Source organism: Ambystoma mexicanum, chromosome 5q (genome assembly GCF_040938575.1).
Source record: "Ambystoma mexicanum isolate Mex_15411 chromosome 5q, UKY_AmexF1_1, whole genome shotgun sequence".
NCBI lineage: Eukaryota > Metazoa > Chordata > Amphibia > Caudata > Ambystomatidae > Ambystoma > Ambystoma mexicanum.
The window spans coordinates 908,035,596-908,050,954 of NC_090933.1; the positions used below are offsets into that span (position 1 = coordinate 908,035,596).

General features: G+C 44.2%; 1 protein-coding gene across 1 annotated transcript in view; it reads left to right on the forward strand.

Annotated features, from left to right (window-relative positions):
• POP1 (POP1 homolog, ribonuclease P/MRP subunit) overlaps positions 1 to 15,359 on the forward strand; it is a 1,381,968-nt gene that overhangs the window by 1,131,743 nt on the left and 234,866 nt on the right. Inside the window, exon 13 of the mRNA XM_069621412.1 lies at positions 14,307 to 14,498. Within this exon, the coding sequence (XP_069477513.1) occupies positions 14,307 to 14,498 (192 nt within the window). The remainder of the gene's footprint in view (positions 1 to 14,306; positions 14,499 to 15,359) is intronic.

A 15,359-nucleotide genomic window follows, 5' to 3' on the forward strand; every position in this document is an offset into this window, starting at 1 on the left:
TTGCTAGGGTACAATTGTTGAGAGTGCAATGATTTGATTCATGTTGTACATTTGGTACCGAAATATTATGTCATGTGAGACCAAGATTGAAAATAATGTAGTTTTAACAAGATTTCTACACATTATGAACCATTAATTTACATAGATATACTATCTTGAGACATAATAATGCAAAAATTCAAATAAATAAATAGAGCCTGAATATAAAGTAGGGAAGAGGTGGGGAGAAGGAGAACTCACCCTTCCGGTAAGATAGTGGATTGAAGTACAGGGAGAGAGCAGTGGTTGCTGAAGGTAGTCTAGTGAGGAAGCTCCGTTCTCCTATGGGAGAATAAGAGCATAAGTGCCTGCAGTCCGTGTAGGCTTAAGAAATAGCCCTATGATGTAAAAGAGAACTTACTTAGATGATAGAAGAAGCAACAGTCCACGGCAGGAATGCGGTCATGAAGCCCAGCTCTCAGACGGCATCTGCCGCGGACTGTTTATTTATACTCAATGATGGAGCCGTGACGCCACTCGCGCATGCGCGAGCGGCGTCACAACAACCATGACGTCACTCGCTCGCGACCGGCGTAATGTCAGGAAATATCAGGATGCGTGTGCGCGGGCGGCTTCAATAACACATCACCCGCCACCATGTAATCAATATGAAGGTAAGTAGACGAGACGTGATAACATAACTGTTGTCACGTGCTATTCGGGTCTGTGAAAGTAGAATGTCAAAACGGCAACTGAATTGAAACAAATTTTGGAGGATACAATTAATAAATTTGATTCCTACAAACAGGACATTGAGCAAAGAAAGATCAGAAACTTTCGCCGTGACACCCTAGATTACGCCAGAGATATCGTCTATTCCTGGCAGGAGTTCTATGCCAATACTAGACCTCAGCCAAGGAGACCACAGAAACCTCATAACACACCAGACAGCAATACGGATAGCAGCGAAGTGCTAAGTGGAGAAATCGATGCTAGACCTCATCCTTCAGCAGCATCAACCTCTGCTAATATTCCAGCAGTAGACCAACCAGAGGATACCAGTAATAGACCAACACCAGAGAATCGACCTGTTCCTTTTTTAGGAAACGGAAAACAAGACGAGGAAAGAACGAAACTGCGTCAAAAAAAGAAATAGATGAACATTTGGGCATCAATATGTCATCTAAACCGTTGACTTCTGCTCAAATTCAGACACTCAACCTAGGAATATCCTTCATTCCAACAAATTCTACCTCGTTCTTCGAAGAAGAATTGAACTTGTTTAAACTTATATGGAAAATGGAGTTGACGGTATTCTTTAACAACATAGAGGAGAACATATGATCAAAATACACGCCAAGATATCTGGAGTTAAAGAACAAGAGTACATTCCATCCCCAAGTCAATCACCCTCTCATTAACCTGTTTAAACAAAGAACCATGAAAGATTTGAAACGTCTGAAATACGCCCAGCCTAGGAAATGCAATATCAGGAAACACAAACTGAAATTGATAAAACAACTAGCAGAAGATACCACGTTGACACTAAAACAGGCAGACAAAGGTGGAGCACTCGTCCTGATGGATACCTCACTCTACGACAAAGGATGTCGAAAACTACTGGAAGACTTGCGGACTTATAAACCACTAGACAACGACCCAGTCATGGGAATTATCTCAATTATACAGACAACTATGGACAAGGCTGAAACTATGAATTGGATCTCTGAAAAAACAGCAAAATACCTTATTCAAAAACATCCCGTCACACCAGTGTTCTATGGACTCCCCAAAATCAATAAAAATTTGAATGATCCACCATTCCGTCCTATTGTCGCTGGGACAGACAGCATTTTCCAACCGCTTGCCATCTACTTAGATACTGCTCTTCAACAGGCAGTTCAATCGATCAGCACATATCTTAAAGACACCACTCACATCCTGAGAAGCTTACAAGCATTACAGTTGGAGGATGAGACTGTACTTCTGTTTACAATGGATGTAAATAGTTTATACACTTCCATCCCTCATTCGGAAGGTATAGAAGCCACGGAGTGGTTCCTATTGACTCACAGAGATGTGAACATCAACAAAGTCTTTGCACTAGAACTGCTACATATCATACTTTACAACAATTATTTCAGGTACAACGGACAATACTATTTTCAAATCTCAGGTACTTCTATGGGGTCGTCAGTAGCCCCATCCTATGCCAACATTTTTATGTACCACTTTGAAAAAACACACGTACTGGACAACCTCAGATGGCAGGACAAGATACAAACCTGGCTACGATACATCGACGACATATTTGGAACGGTACAGAAGCGGAACTACTTGAATTCTGGAACTACCTTAACACCTGTAACCAAAGAATTGGCTTTACAATGGATATCGGTAAACCTACGGTTAATTTCCTAGATGTCACAGTGGAACATACTGGCACGCATCTGAAAACTAAGATCTTCTGTAAACCCACAGATGTGAACTGTTGTCTGCATCATGCAAGCCATCACCCTAAACATCTCAAAGACAATTTACCATACAGTCAGTTGTTAAGACTCAAAAGAATTACCTCTGAAACTGACACACTACAAGAAGAATACAATACCATGAAGAAAAGGTTCTTAGACAGAGGATTTCCTCCAGAGACCATCGACAAAGCCATCATACGCACTGAGACACATGACAGAAATGTACTCTTACAGGCCAATCGAAAGAAAGAAGAAAAAAATCTGATACATACGCTCAAATATTCAAGCCAAAGTTTCCAAATTAAGAGAATCATCCATAAAAACTGGAACTTGATCAAATCAGATGAAACTTTATCCAACTTATTTCCAGATCCCCCTATCATGGCTTATAAACGTGGAAAGAACTTCAGAGACCAATTGATAAGAGCGGAAAGGAGCAAATCAACAACCCAGAAAACCCTAAGTAAACCAAAATTTTGCACTTTCGCTTGCCTACATTGCCAGCATTGTAATAACCTAATTAAAGGAGACCACATACTGGTAAAAAAATCATGTTGAAGCACTTCGCGACATGCGACACCAAAAATGTCATCTACGCAATTCGCTGCCCTTGCGGGAAATACTATGTCGGCAAGACAAACAGAAGGGCAAAAGATAGATGGACGGAACACAAATCGTGCATCAGGACACAGAACATAAAATCACCAGTCTTCAGACATTTCCGTGACTCAAGACACAATGTCTGTCAAATGCGATTAGTGATTTTGGAGGTTCTACATCCCCTCAGCAGGGGAGATAATCTACCTAAACTATTGGCCCAGAGAGAACTGTTCTGGATCAATAAACTTGACGCAATGACCCCACTGGGCCTTAATGAGGACTATTATTTAGGTCCATTTCTGTAAACATGGCTATTGTTCACATTCACACAATGCTTGCCTAATAACCGGTAGTTTGTTTCTAGGATTCCCTGATTATAACACCTTTTAGGATGGTACTGACAATAGATTGTACACCCTTCCGTTTTGGGTTAGACAATTTGTACAGGTGTCTGTCCTTCCTTTTTTTGAAATGTTGATATGTAAAAGTTGGATATTCTGGATAGTCAACATTGAATCACAACAATGCTCTCCAGTGTACTTGGATGTTTTTATTGCAATGATCATACCATTGTTCTTATCTTTTTCATTAATGCAGCTTTCAAGAATGGCCCTTTAGCCATTTACACCATTATTTTGTGGCAGTAGGCTGTTGCAGCTTGACATGCAACATAATACCTTTGAGATTACTTCTTTTCACTTTTTGTTCATAGACACACAGTGAATAGTGAGCCTTTATAACATTCTACTTTCATAGACCCGAATAGCGTGTGACAACGGTTATGTTATCACGTCTCGTCTACATACCTTCATATTGATTACATGGTGGCGGGTAACGTGTTATTGACGCCGCCCGCGCACACGCATCCTGATATTTCCTGACATTACGCCGCTCGCGCATGCGCGAGCGGCGTCACGGCTCCATCATTGAGTATAAATAAACAGTCCGTGGCAGATGCGGTCTGAGAGCTGGGCTTCCTGACCGCATGCCGTGGACTGTTGCTTCTTCTATCATCTAATTGAAAGTAAGTTCTCTTTTACATCATAGGGCTATTTCTTAAGCCTACACGGACTGCAGGCATTTATGCTCTTATTCTCCCATAGGAGAACGGAGCTTCCTCACTAGACTACTTTCAGCAACCACTGCTCTCTCCCTGTACTTCAATCCACTATCTTACCGGAAGAAGGGTGAGTTCGCCTTCTCCCCACCTCTTCCCTACTTTATATTCAGGCTCTATTTATTTATTTGAATTTTTTCTAGGCATTATTATGTCTCAAGATAGTATATCTATGTAAATTAAAGCTTCATAATGTGTAGAAATCTTGTTAAAACTACATTATTTTCAATCTTGGTCTCACATGACATAATATTTCGGTACCAAATGTACAACATGAATCAAATCATTGCACTCTCAACAATTGTACCCTAGCAAGGTCAGGTTCATTGAGGAACTTGTAAGGGGATGCCCCTCTTTATAAATTGTTTTTTTGACTGTTTTTTATAAAAAAAGTGATTCAACTTGGTTAATTATTTTTCTTTTGACCTTTTGTAAAAACATTAATTAATGTTTGATTAAATATTTGTAGATTAAAGTGAAAGAATTATTGAAGATTTATGCCCCTGATGAAGAGAATATGAATCTCGAAACACGTTGGGCCAACCTGAAAATAATAAAAAAGGAGAAGACATCTTTTCCTCTAAAAACTAACAGAATTATTGTATGTCATTCTTTGGATGTATTGAATTACATATCACTGTCATTCTAAAAATTGTATACACTGTATGTGTGTAAAATATACAAAAAGCCTTCTCGAAACCAGTCAGACCTGTTTTTACATCTCCTTAGGCTTATTGCCTCATTGACAGTGTGCAGGGGACGCAGCTTTCCAAGATTTGGATTTCTTCTGTTCTCTAGTATATTCCAGCCTAGATACCAAGGCTCAGTTTTTCTCCCCTGCACCTCAAATTCTTGTCTGAAGTTATTTATCATTAAGCATTATAAAAGATCTGTCTTTAATTGTCATTAACAATTTGGTGTGCAAGTGCATTTCAGCATCTTCATCACCTTCAAGTACCCAGGGTAGGAAACGGCAGAGGGGGGCAGACCCCTAGTGTCGTGTTAGATGGGGAGTGGAGGAAGGTGTGTGAACCTATGTGTTAAGTGGAGAAGACATTCCTTGAAAAGGAGGTCTTGAGTTGATGCTTGAAATGTAGAAGCGAGTGGGCGAGTCTGCTGTAGATGGGGAGGATGTTCTGAGTCATAGGCAGAGAAAGCCGGTCTTCTGGGTCTGTTCTTCCTGCACTGCTCTGTCCCAAATCTCTTCGAGCAGTTTTGTGATCTTGCAATTATGCATGTTGGCTCGGCGGTCTGATCTGTGAAGCCAAAGAACTTCTCTCAATGGGACCCCCACCATTGCCTGACCCATCTGCATCCACCTTTTCTCCAATCCCTCTACACACCAATCCCTAATCACTCTAAGTTGGGTGGCCCAGTAGTACATTTGGAAATTCGGCAGCCCGAGGCCACCTATTTGCGTAGGTGTCGTCAGAACCTTCATAGCTATGCAGGTTTTTTTTTATTCCAAATGAATGGCGTAATCATTTTGTTTAGTGTTTGGAAAAATTAAGGGGGGACCGGAATCGGGAGGGCATGAAATTAGTACAGGATCTTAGGCAGAACCCCCATTTGAATCACATTTATCCACCCCAACCAGGAGACCGATAAGGGCCCCATTTCAGTAGCTGCAGTTTAAGTTGTGTCAGCAGAGGTTGATAGTTTGCCCTGTATAGCGTGTCTACTGTCTGTGTTATTTGGTCCCCCCAGCAGTTTAATACCCTCTTTCACCCATCTGAATCATGTCCCCCCATCGCCCGTTGCAGGCCCTCCCCCGCCAGTGAAAGGTTAATTATTTCTGATTTCGACACGTTGTCTTTTAGGCCTGCAACTTCGCCAAAGTCTGCACTTTTGCAGACAACCCCCTGTAGGGAAATTTCCTGCTCTGATAGGGTCAAGAGCATGTCGTCGGCGTATGCCGTTACTGTATGCTCTTCCTTACCAAAAGGGATCCCAGGGATCGTCTGGTTCGTCCGTAGATTAATGAAGAAGGGTTCCAGGTGGACCGCGTATAATAAAGTGGGAAGGGGGCATCCTTGTTTAGTGCCCCTTAGAAGTAGAATTGGCTTGGAAGTGTGACCATTAATTAAAAGATGGGCCATTGGATGATGGTAGTTTGCTCGAATTTTATTAAAAAAAGCCGACCCAAATCACATTGCCTCCATAGTGTTGAACAAGAAGGACCAATCAACTCTGTCGAAAGGCTTTTTCCGCATCCAACGAGAGAAGAATGGCTAGGACCCCCTTCCGCGACACCTTTTCTATGAGATGGCATGGTGTCCGAATATTGTCATGCGTCTGCCTCTGCCGATTGAACCCGGCTTGGTCTGGATGGATTAATTTCATTAAAAGGGCTTCCAATCTGTTTGCCAATATCTTTGTATAGATCTTCGCTTCTACATTTATGAGAGCAATGGGCCGTTATGATCTGCACTGTGTTGGGTCTTTGGCCAGCTTGTGAAATATTATCTTTGCCTCCTCCATCGTCTGGGTTATTTGGCCGCTCTTCCTGAAGGAATTGAATAGGTGGATTAATTTTGGCACTAGTAGTTGCTGGAATGCCTTCTAGACTGCAGCTGGGTGCCCGTCTGAGTTTGCGGATTTGTTAAGTGGGAGGTTTCTAATCACGTGGGTTACCTCTTCTAATATGATATCTGCCTCCAGAGATTCCCGGTCTTCAGGGGAGATCCTGGGAAGCAGAAGTGATTGCAAGTATGACTTTTGTTTAGCGTGATCCGTGCGGTCTGATCTATATAGCATGGAGTAGAAGTCAACAAACTGCTCCGTGATTTCTGGGGTGGCGGTAACTTTAATCCCCTGTGGACCTGTTATGCCTTGCATTGCTTGTGCTGCCACCCTTTGCTTAAGTTGTCCGGCCAGCAGTCTGACAACCGAATTGGCCCTGACATATTTTTGTTTTAAATAGACACATTCCCTCACTGCTTTTTTCATTTGGAGAATGTCTAATTTCCCCCTTGCGTTCCTATATGCCCGTTGTAGTTTTGTGCTGGAGTCAGATAGCATCTTCTGCATGATATCCTGTAAATCCTGCTCTAATCGAAGGCACTAAGTTGTTTTTTGCCGCCAAGCTTTTAAGGCTATTACCTCTCCCCTGAGTGTTGCCTTGAAGGCGACCGACAAGATGTTCTTGGATACTTCTGGGGTGGAATAAGTTTCGAAATATGCCTTCATTTTTGTTCCCAGCTCCTCCCGTAAGATTGGGTCCGCTATTATCTCTGTGGGGAATCCCAAACTCCAAATTCCCCTTGAACTTTGCTGAAGGTTTAGTCTCATTGAAAGCGGGGCGTGATCTGATATGGCGATTGGGTGGAGGTCTACATTTTCTATCTTGTCGAAGAGTGTGGTAGATGCCCAAATGTAATACATTTTTGAGAAGGAACGAGTAAAAGGTATAGCCCAGCTCCTCCCCCGGAGGGATATCCACACATCTTTCAGGGCCAGCTGTTCAATTCTCGTCTTAAGGGAGGGCGATGGTGGTGTGTTACCAAATCTATTTTTGTTGCTTCTATCTTTTTGGGGTTCCCACGCCAAGTTAAAATCCCCCATCACTATCGTCTCGCCCCTGCCAAATGTGTCTAGGTCCGACAGCACTGATCTTAAAAAGCCGTCCTGGCCCGAGTTAGGAGCATGTATGGCATATATGGCAGCCAGCGTTAGTCACCCCTCTGATTTGTACATACAGAAAACCTGTTTATTATGTATTTGCCCCGTTAATCCTTGTCTCAGAGCTATTAGTACCCCTGCTACCTTTCTCCGGGCATTCGCTTGCTGCATTAGAGGATAGTGCCTTAGCCTGAATTTGTGCTTGTCCGCCTCCTTAATATGTGTCTCCTGTAATGCCACAATGTCAGGCTTGTGATGCGACAAGAGCTTTTCCAACTTTTTTTTCGTGTCACCGGGGTGTTCAGCCCCCACATGTTAAGTGTAAGTAATTTGACCATAAGCCTCTAAATGATCTTTATTCCTTAGCTGCTTACTTTTGGGTAGCCTCTTTTGAGATTCCTTCCCTTTCTTGAGCCCCCTTCCTTTGCTGTGCCCCCTGAACTTCCCTTTAACAGTCCCCCAACTCCCCTCTCCCACCCCTTTTACCCCTCGCCCCTGGTGCGAGCCGCAGTATCTACATCCTCCCCAGGACGAAAGCCTGTGGTAGCAGCTCGCAAAAAGAACCAGGGCCAACTTGTGGGTTATCCTAAAGCCCTGAACGTGATTCCAATCTGGGCAACCAAAGGATGCCTCTGACCCCTTTGGGCCTGAGTCATGTACTTGCCGTTTCTGGTTTAATTTCTTGTCCCATTTCTACGTACTCCTTCACTTGGGTCATGTGCTCCGGTTGCCCCCATCCTGGTGGTCTTGGTGGTGCAGACCCTGCGGTTGGTTGTGTCTATGGTTCCTCCTTGATTGCGACCATTCCCATGACTTGGGTGGTGAGAGGGACCAGATACTTCTTTTGCCCTTGGAAGCGTGTTGTCTCATTGATATTCAACAGGTGAATCCTCTCATCCCTCATAGTGATTCTTTGCTGTTGTCCATCCCACTGGAAGAGTAGGCCAAATGGAAAGGTCCACTAATATTTGGCCCGCTTGGTTTGTAGCACCTTTACCTCTGCGCATCTAGAGGTTGGCCTGTGAGAGGTCCTGGTACAGTTCAATTTCAGCGCCGTAAAACGTGATTGGCACCACTAGGCGGGCAGGCCACAGTATGGATTCTTTTTGGGGGTATCTTGCCAGAGCCGCTAGTACATCTCTGGGTCGCATTCCCAGTTCCTGCCTTTTGGGTCATGTTCTGTGAATCCTGTCTATGGGGATATCCGCCGGACTTTCTTCTCCCTGGATCTCTGTGAAGATTTGCAAGACCGCTTCTTTCAGTTCTGCGCCCCCCACTGACTCTGGCAGGTTACGAATGCGAATGTGCGACGTGCAGGACCTATTTTCGAAGTCCTCGCATTGGAGCTCTAAATTACATGATACCGTTGCCAGATCTTTTAGGGCTTCATCGGTTATGTGATCATCTTCAGCAATATCTTGGAGTACCCGCTCTGTCGTGTCTGCGCGTTCTTCCAGGGCTGATATATCCTTTTCCATGCCTGAGAGCGAGAGATTCACCTCCCCCACAAACGCAGCAAATTGCACTTGGAAGGACGTGGTTAATTTATCCTGGAAGACCTGGCAGCATGCCTCAATGTCCGCCTTGGATGCAGCCCCTGGAGCGGGACCGCTGCTCATCTCTCCGTCTATGCGGCCCGGGGGTGCCTCTTGAAGATTGTGCATGTCTTGGGAGTCAGATTTCCTAGCCCAGCAGCGCTGGATAGGGCTGTCACGGGCTGCTGCCGATTGCAACCGTTTGCTGGGAGTGCCCTTCCCTTTGTTGCCGGGCATTGGGCCCTGTGCACTCTGTGAGCTCTTATCCCCTGGCCCAACCTTTCGGGATGAGTTCCTCCTATGTTGATGTATGCTCCTCACCCAGGGTTTGCCTGCAAATTGCATTCCAGTGTTGGATGTTGGCTTCTTTACCCCTGTGCCTTTATGGCTTCGATTTCGCTATGTCAGGTGGATTGAGATATGGGGCCCCGGATCCTCTGCACTCCTCAGTTTCACCCCTCGCCTGTTGGGTCTCCTGCCTGCAGGACTGGGCCAGAACGGTATAAGTCCCAGTGAGTAACGTACTCCCCTCCTATCATCGGTCACGACACCTCTGGAGCTCTGCCGGCCTCTCCGTCGGGGCCTGCACGCTCCTCCGTGTGTAGGTTTGCTGTCCCTCAGCACCTCATGGACCCCACCCCCCATCGCCCCCAAGTCCACACAAGGTGCGGTCTCCACAAGGATACGCTCCGACTGAGGGAGGACACCTCCCACCTTCATGTACGCCTTGTCGTGGCCCCTAGTGGAGCCCTGTTCGTGGCTCCGTCCGTACTGATTGCACTCCTCAGGAGTTGCGCCTTTGCTGAGTCAGGGTTATACTCTGATTGTTCCAGTAGTATTATTGTGCCTCGGTGAACAGGCTAGAAGCCCTGCTGATAGTGCAAACCTTCACGGGGACAGAGCTCTCCACGCATCCATGCTCACAGCTCAGCCGCCATTTTGGAATCCCTTGGGTGATCTTTTAAGGCTTTGTTCTACTGTTACGGTACCTCACCCTATATGGTATTTAAACATTGTTCTATTGGTTTTGCCCCACAAGCCCTTTGACTCTATGGCTTCCTCAGAGTTGAAACTCATATCTTGGAAGTTTGCCCTTTTGATGGCTGTCAAATCAGCGCTGAGAGTTAGCGATATACAGGCGTTTTCTGTCAGGGAACCTTTTAAACTACTTTTTACAAGGACAAGGTTTTTTTCAGAACACACCCAGCCTTTCTTCCTAAAGTGATTTCCTCCTTTCATATTAATTGGGAGGTTTTCCCAGATCCTCAGTTTCTGGCCGATGATGTTCTTCTTTGCCTAGACACCAGGGATAGCTCTTCTGTTTTACTTACTGTGAGAGGGTCAAGGGCCTGTCCCTTTTAAGGAGGGATGGAGACCCCCCTCAACAAATAGCAAGAGACCTACCAGGGTACTTGCCACAGCCAGTCTTGCCCCAGAGCTGGAATTTGGGAGGGCCCCACTCTCTGTTCCATCTCCATGTGCCGGATTACAAGTGCTAGGTACCATTCTTGATTTCCCCATACCTGCTGTACGAAATGCTAGTCAGTGTCTCTTCTCTTCTCTTCTCTTCTCTTCTCTTCTCTTCTCTTCTCTTCTCTTCTCTTCTCTTCTCTTCTCTTCTCTTCTCTTCTCTTCTCTTCTCTTCTAGGACAGCAAGACCAGGTGGCCTATTATTTGTAGTGTTACACTTCACAGAACCTGTCTTCCCCCAAAGGGGCTACATGCCCATGCTGTTGAGGCTGACGCTACTGCTGTGGCCTTTCAGTGTAATGCTCCTTGGGATATGGTCAGCAAGCCTGCGTTTGCATTCAAGGCCCTGAGCCTTCTGCAAGCACTACTGTCTTGACACCAGGTCTAGAGCTGATGCTACTGTTGGTCAAGCAGTCCTCCGGCACCTTTTTATTCAATTTGTTAGTAAGACTCCTCCCGTCTGCGTTTTCAATGCTATGAATTTCCCATCGGTATGGAGCAAACAGGATAGGGTGCAACTCTAAAAATGTTACTCACCGCTGTAACTTCTGTACTCCATATTCCCCTGTCCTCCATATGACCCTCCCTCTGTTCCTTGTAAATATGTTAGTGGTAGTGGTGTGAGGAGTCAGAAATGAGAGGCGGACACAAAGTGGTAATGTTTTCAACATAGGACATCTTTATTAAGATAAAAGGGGTTGAATAAATACCTTTCTGTCCCTTCCCTACCTATGAAACTAAAACTAAAGATCAGTCTGTGTCTCGTTGCCAAGCATATAAGCTGTCCTTGTGTCCAAAACATGTTACCCTGATCCTCATACTAACAATTATCAACTGATGGTGCAAGGAAATGCATCTGATTTATATTCTGTCAAAAAGTGTTCATAAAAATAAATAAATGGATAAATCCGACACTCTTTCTCAAGGAGTTCTTGGATCCCGAGGGTGCTTCTTCCTTCCCCTGGATATTTTAAGTAAGTTGGCAAAAGTCTTTTTCAGATAACAGCTCCGTAAGAATAGCAAAAATGGCTCTTTCAAAGAGTACCTTCTTAAGAATGGCACAGGTGTCTCTTTCAAACAATAGCTTCTCAAGGATGGCACAGGCATCTCTCTCAAACAGTTCTTTGAAGATGGCAACATTGTCTATTTCAAATAATAGTTCCTTTTAGGATAACACAAATGTTTCTGGTATATTTCTTAACCATATATTTTGAAAAATGAATGATTTCCTTTACACACCTTTTACTGGACCTCCTAGTATATGCCAGGAATCCTCCTTCTGAAACATATCTATCTCCTGGCACACTCTCATGTCGGGTATCTTTCCACTCCTGATACAACTTTACCATTTCACCAGGACTACTACTTGAATCCACAGTCCTTTACTTCACCCCAGTTGTATTACTTCACTGTGCTCCACTTTGTTGGCTTTAGGTACTACTTGTCCCAACATTCCCCACACTGACATCTCATGTATGGAGACATGTTCAAGTGTTACCTTTTTATATTCTCATTAGTACTCATTTGCTTATTGATATTTAATTGTTTTTTTTGTAACACGCTTAATACCCGAGTTGGGTTTCTAAGCGCGGATCCGGGATTCGAACCTCTGTTGCTCTGCATGGTCTTGCTTCCAAGACCAGCACGTTGCCCCTCTGCTATCCTCTGTTCACAAAAGGGTAATGCTTGCTCCAACATTCCCCATTCTGACATCTCATGAATGGAGATTTAAGTTCTGTGTTTGTATTTCACTTGGTTGGTATTGAAATATCCATAACTGTTCACATGCCGGTCAGTCGTCCCGGGGTCCCAAATGGCTCTAGGTGGAATCACTGGTGTCCCCGATCCGTGGCACGTTACTGGGGTGAAGCTCCCACTTCAGAACTGGCTTTCTCATACTGCAGACCTCTTTCCAGCTCTCTGAACAGCTTTGCGTTCACCCTCGAGCACGTCCACTGCTGCGCTGCACAACCATGTTCCTGACAGCTCTGCCGCTGCTGCTGGTTCCTCGACGGCTCTCTCAGAGCCTGCAGTGTCCCTTATGGCCATGCGCCACACTGGTAAGTCAAGCGTGCGAGCAGCGGAGTAGAAGCGTCTGCTTTCCCCAGCATGGTCCTTCACCATACTGCTGTCTGCCTTGGCTCTGCTTCTCTCGTCTCGGCTTCTTTCCTCTCCGGTTCTGGGATATGAATGTGGATACCATCTTTATATGTCCAAAGCCTCCCCAGAACTAGTCTGCATGATTAACTTTGTGGTTCTACTGATCCGCATTCATTCCTTTCTCCTCTTCCTCATCTCAGTGCCTAGGATTTTCTGGGAATTGGTGTCCACAGTATTTCTATGATTTCCTTTGTGATATTCAGAATTTCTATTCAGAAAACCATTAGAGATCGGAGATGGTAAATATTTGTTAGGAGTGTATGAGGTATGTATGATGTTTTGCCTAGAGTGATTATAGAGAAGGGTTTTGGGGGGTTAACTACAGGAAGGACTTGTATAGTGACAACAGCCATGATGGATTAGGAATAAGGTCTTCTTCTCTTGGAAGGGAAGAATACTGCATCTATCCTGGTGGGATCACCACCTTTCCCCGACAGAGGTCTCCTCCCACATGATCCTTCCTCATAATACCACCCCTAGAGTCAGGATCAAGTAGCGGCTGCCATTCCCTGGCCACATGGGAGGAGATCTTAGTCGAGGAATCAGTGATGACTCCCTAGGATTCATCACAAGCGGACAAATGACTGATGGAAGAGGAGAGTAAGGGTGGGGATGCTTTTGCATGCTTAGAATTTAAAGGGGAAAATGTAGCTGTGTGGTACAAAAAGACTCTGGTCCTGTCCCCATTGGATGGACGGAGGAGAGGTGACTATGGACTAGGAGTACAGTAATCACTATGGTGCATAAATGTTTCTGTTTAGTAGTGGCGTTGGGCTGCATAGGCATTTTAGCCACTAATCCCTGTACTCATTTAGTGGCACTGGTGCCATACAAACCAACCCAATCGAACACTGTGGTTATGGGAATGTGTTTAAAGGAGAATTAGGGCACCTCATTTAGACTTTTAAAGCATACCGGGTCATAGATCGTAAACACAAATGTGCCGCTTCCTTCTTATTTTGAGGTTAGAGTTGTGGCACACTGTTAATAGCTCCTGGTTTCCCAGGGGTTAGCTCCTGCTCACTCTGTGATGTCTGATAGCCAGTGTCAGCTTCTACCTCCTGCTCCTTAAATATTTATTTTGACTCCTGTTAAAAGTGTATTTGTTTGATTAATTGTATGTGGTATGGACCTTTACCGTAGGAATGTGTAATAAACAGTGTCATTTAGATGTTGTAAAATGATTCCATCTAGGATAGTCAAATCCATGGGTACCTCCACAAATTTAAAACTGGTTGATCAATTAACATGTTTTCCAAAGCACTAGAACAAGTGTTGTGTTTAAATATAATTATTGAGGTGAAATATATGCACAGACTTGTGTTTACCTGTATTATTTATTTTTTCAAGGAGATCAATCGTTTGCGGAGAGAGCTACTCGTGCCAGGATCGAAGCTTGAACTGGGTGTTTCTGAATCTAAGATTCCAGTCCTCATAATTCAACAACCAGGAAGAGTGGCTGGAGATGAACGCAGAGGCTGGGGAGCTGGCTGGGACATCTGTCTTCCGAAGGGCTGGGGCATGGCATTCTGGATGTCTTTTGTAAGTTTACATTTCGATAATGTGCATAATATTGATATATTAATAAACAGAAGTAAGTAGAATTTAAAATTGGCCATTTATAAAAGACAGAGTCTGCTTTTTCATTTTTATGGGAATATTTGCATGCCCGGGGATCAGTAATTGAGCAGGAGGGAGTTCTTGTGAAGCATCTCCTCTAGGAGAGAGCAACTCTCTGCAATGTACAGCTCTGTAGTAGTGTGTGAGGCTTACATAAACCTATTTTCCACCCATAAGAGGCGCTTTAGGGTCAACTAAGGGGCAAAAAGCATTGTTTTTCCTGGGGGCAAAAGTCTATGGATAGACATCTGCCTTAATTATATGTCCATATTACCAGCTCCGTATTTTTGTTCTTTCAAGGTGGACATTATATGTGTAGTTTAGTTGTAGTTGGTTGCCTCCCTTGCCACTGTAATAGAAAGACGTCCAAGACTTTAGGGAGTTGTTTGTTTTCAAACTGCCCTTTTGTTTGTGCTTTAATAATAGTCTGGCTTTTATTTGTGTGAGGTTTATTGTTGTCCTTTAGTCATGATGGAACATTGTTTTGTTGAATGTTCTTGTGCATAGCTTTTCTTGTAATTGATGCAGGGTCCGTTAAACATTCTGTAGCTGGCATATTTGTAAATTAAAAGGTGCAAAGTCAACGGTTGAATTTCTGGCTTTTTTCATGTAGGCTTTGTGTTCTTGGGTATGTGAAAGAGCGTTTTCCATTTGAACAAGCCTTGTGGAAGTCTGCAGGAAATGGCAGTTGTAACCATGGTTTCCTATTATTGTACAAACCTGACCATTAGGTTTTTCATAATAGGTATGCTGAAGTTGAAACCTTTAAAAAAAAATCAACAT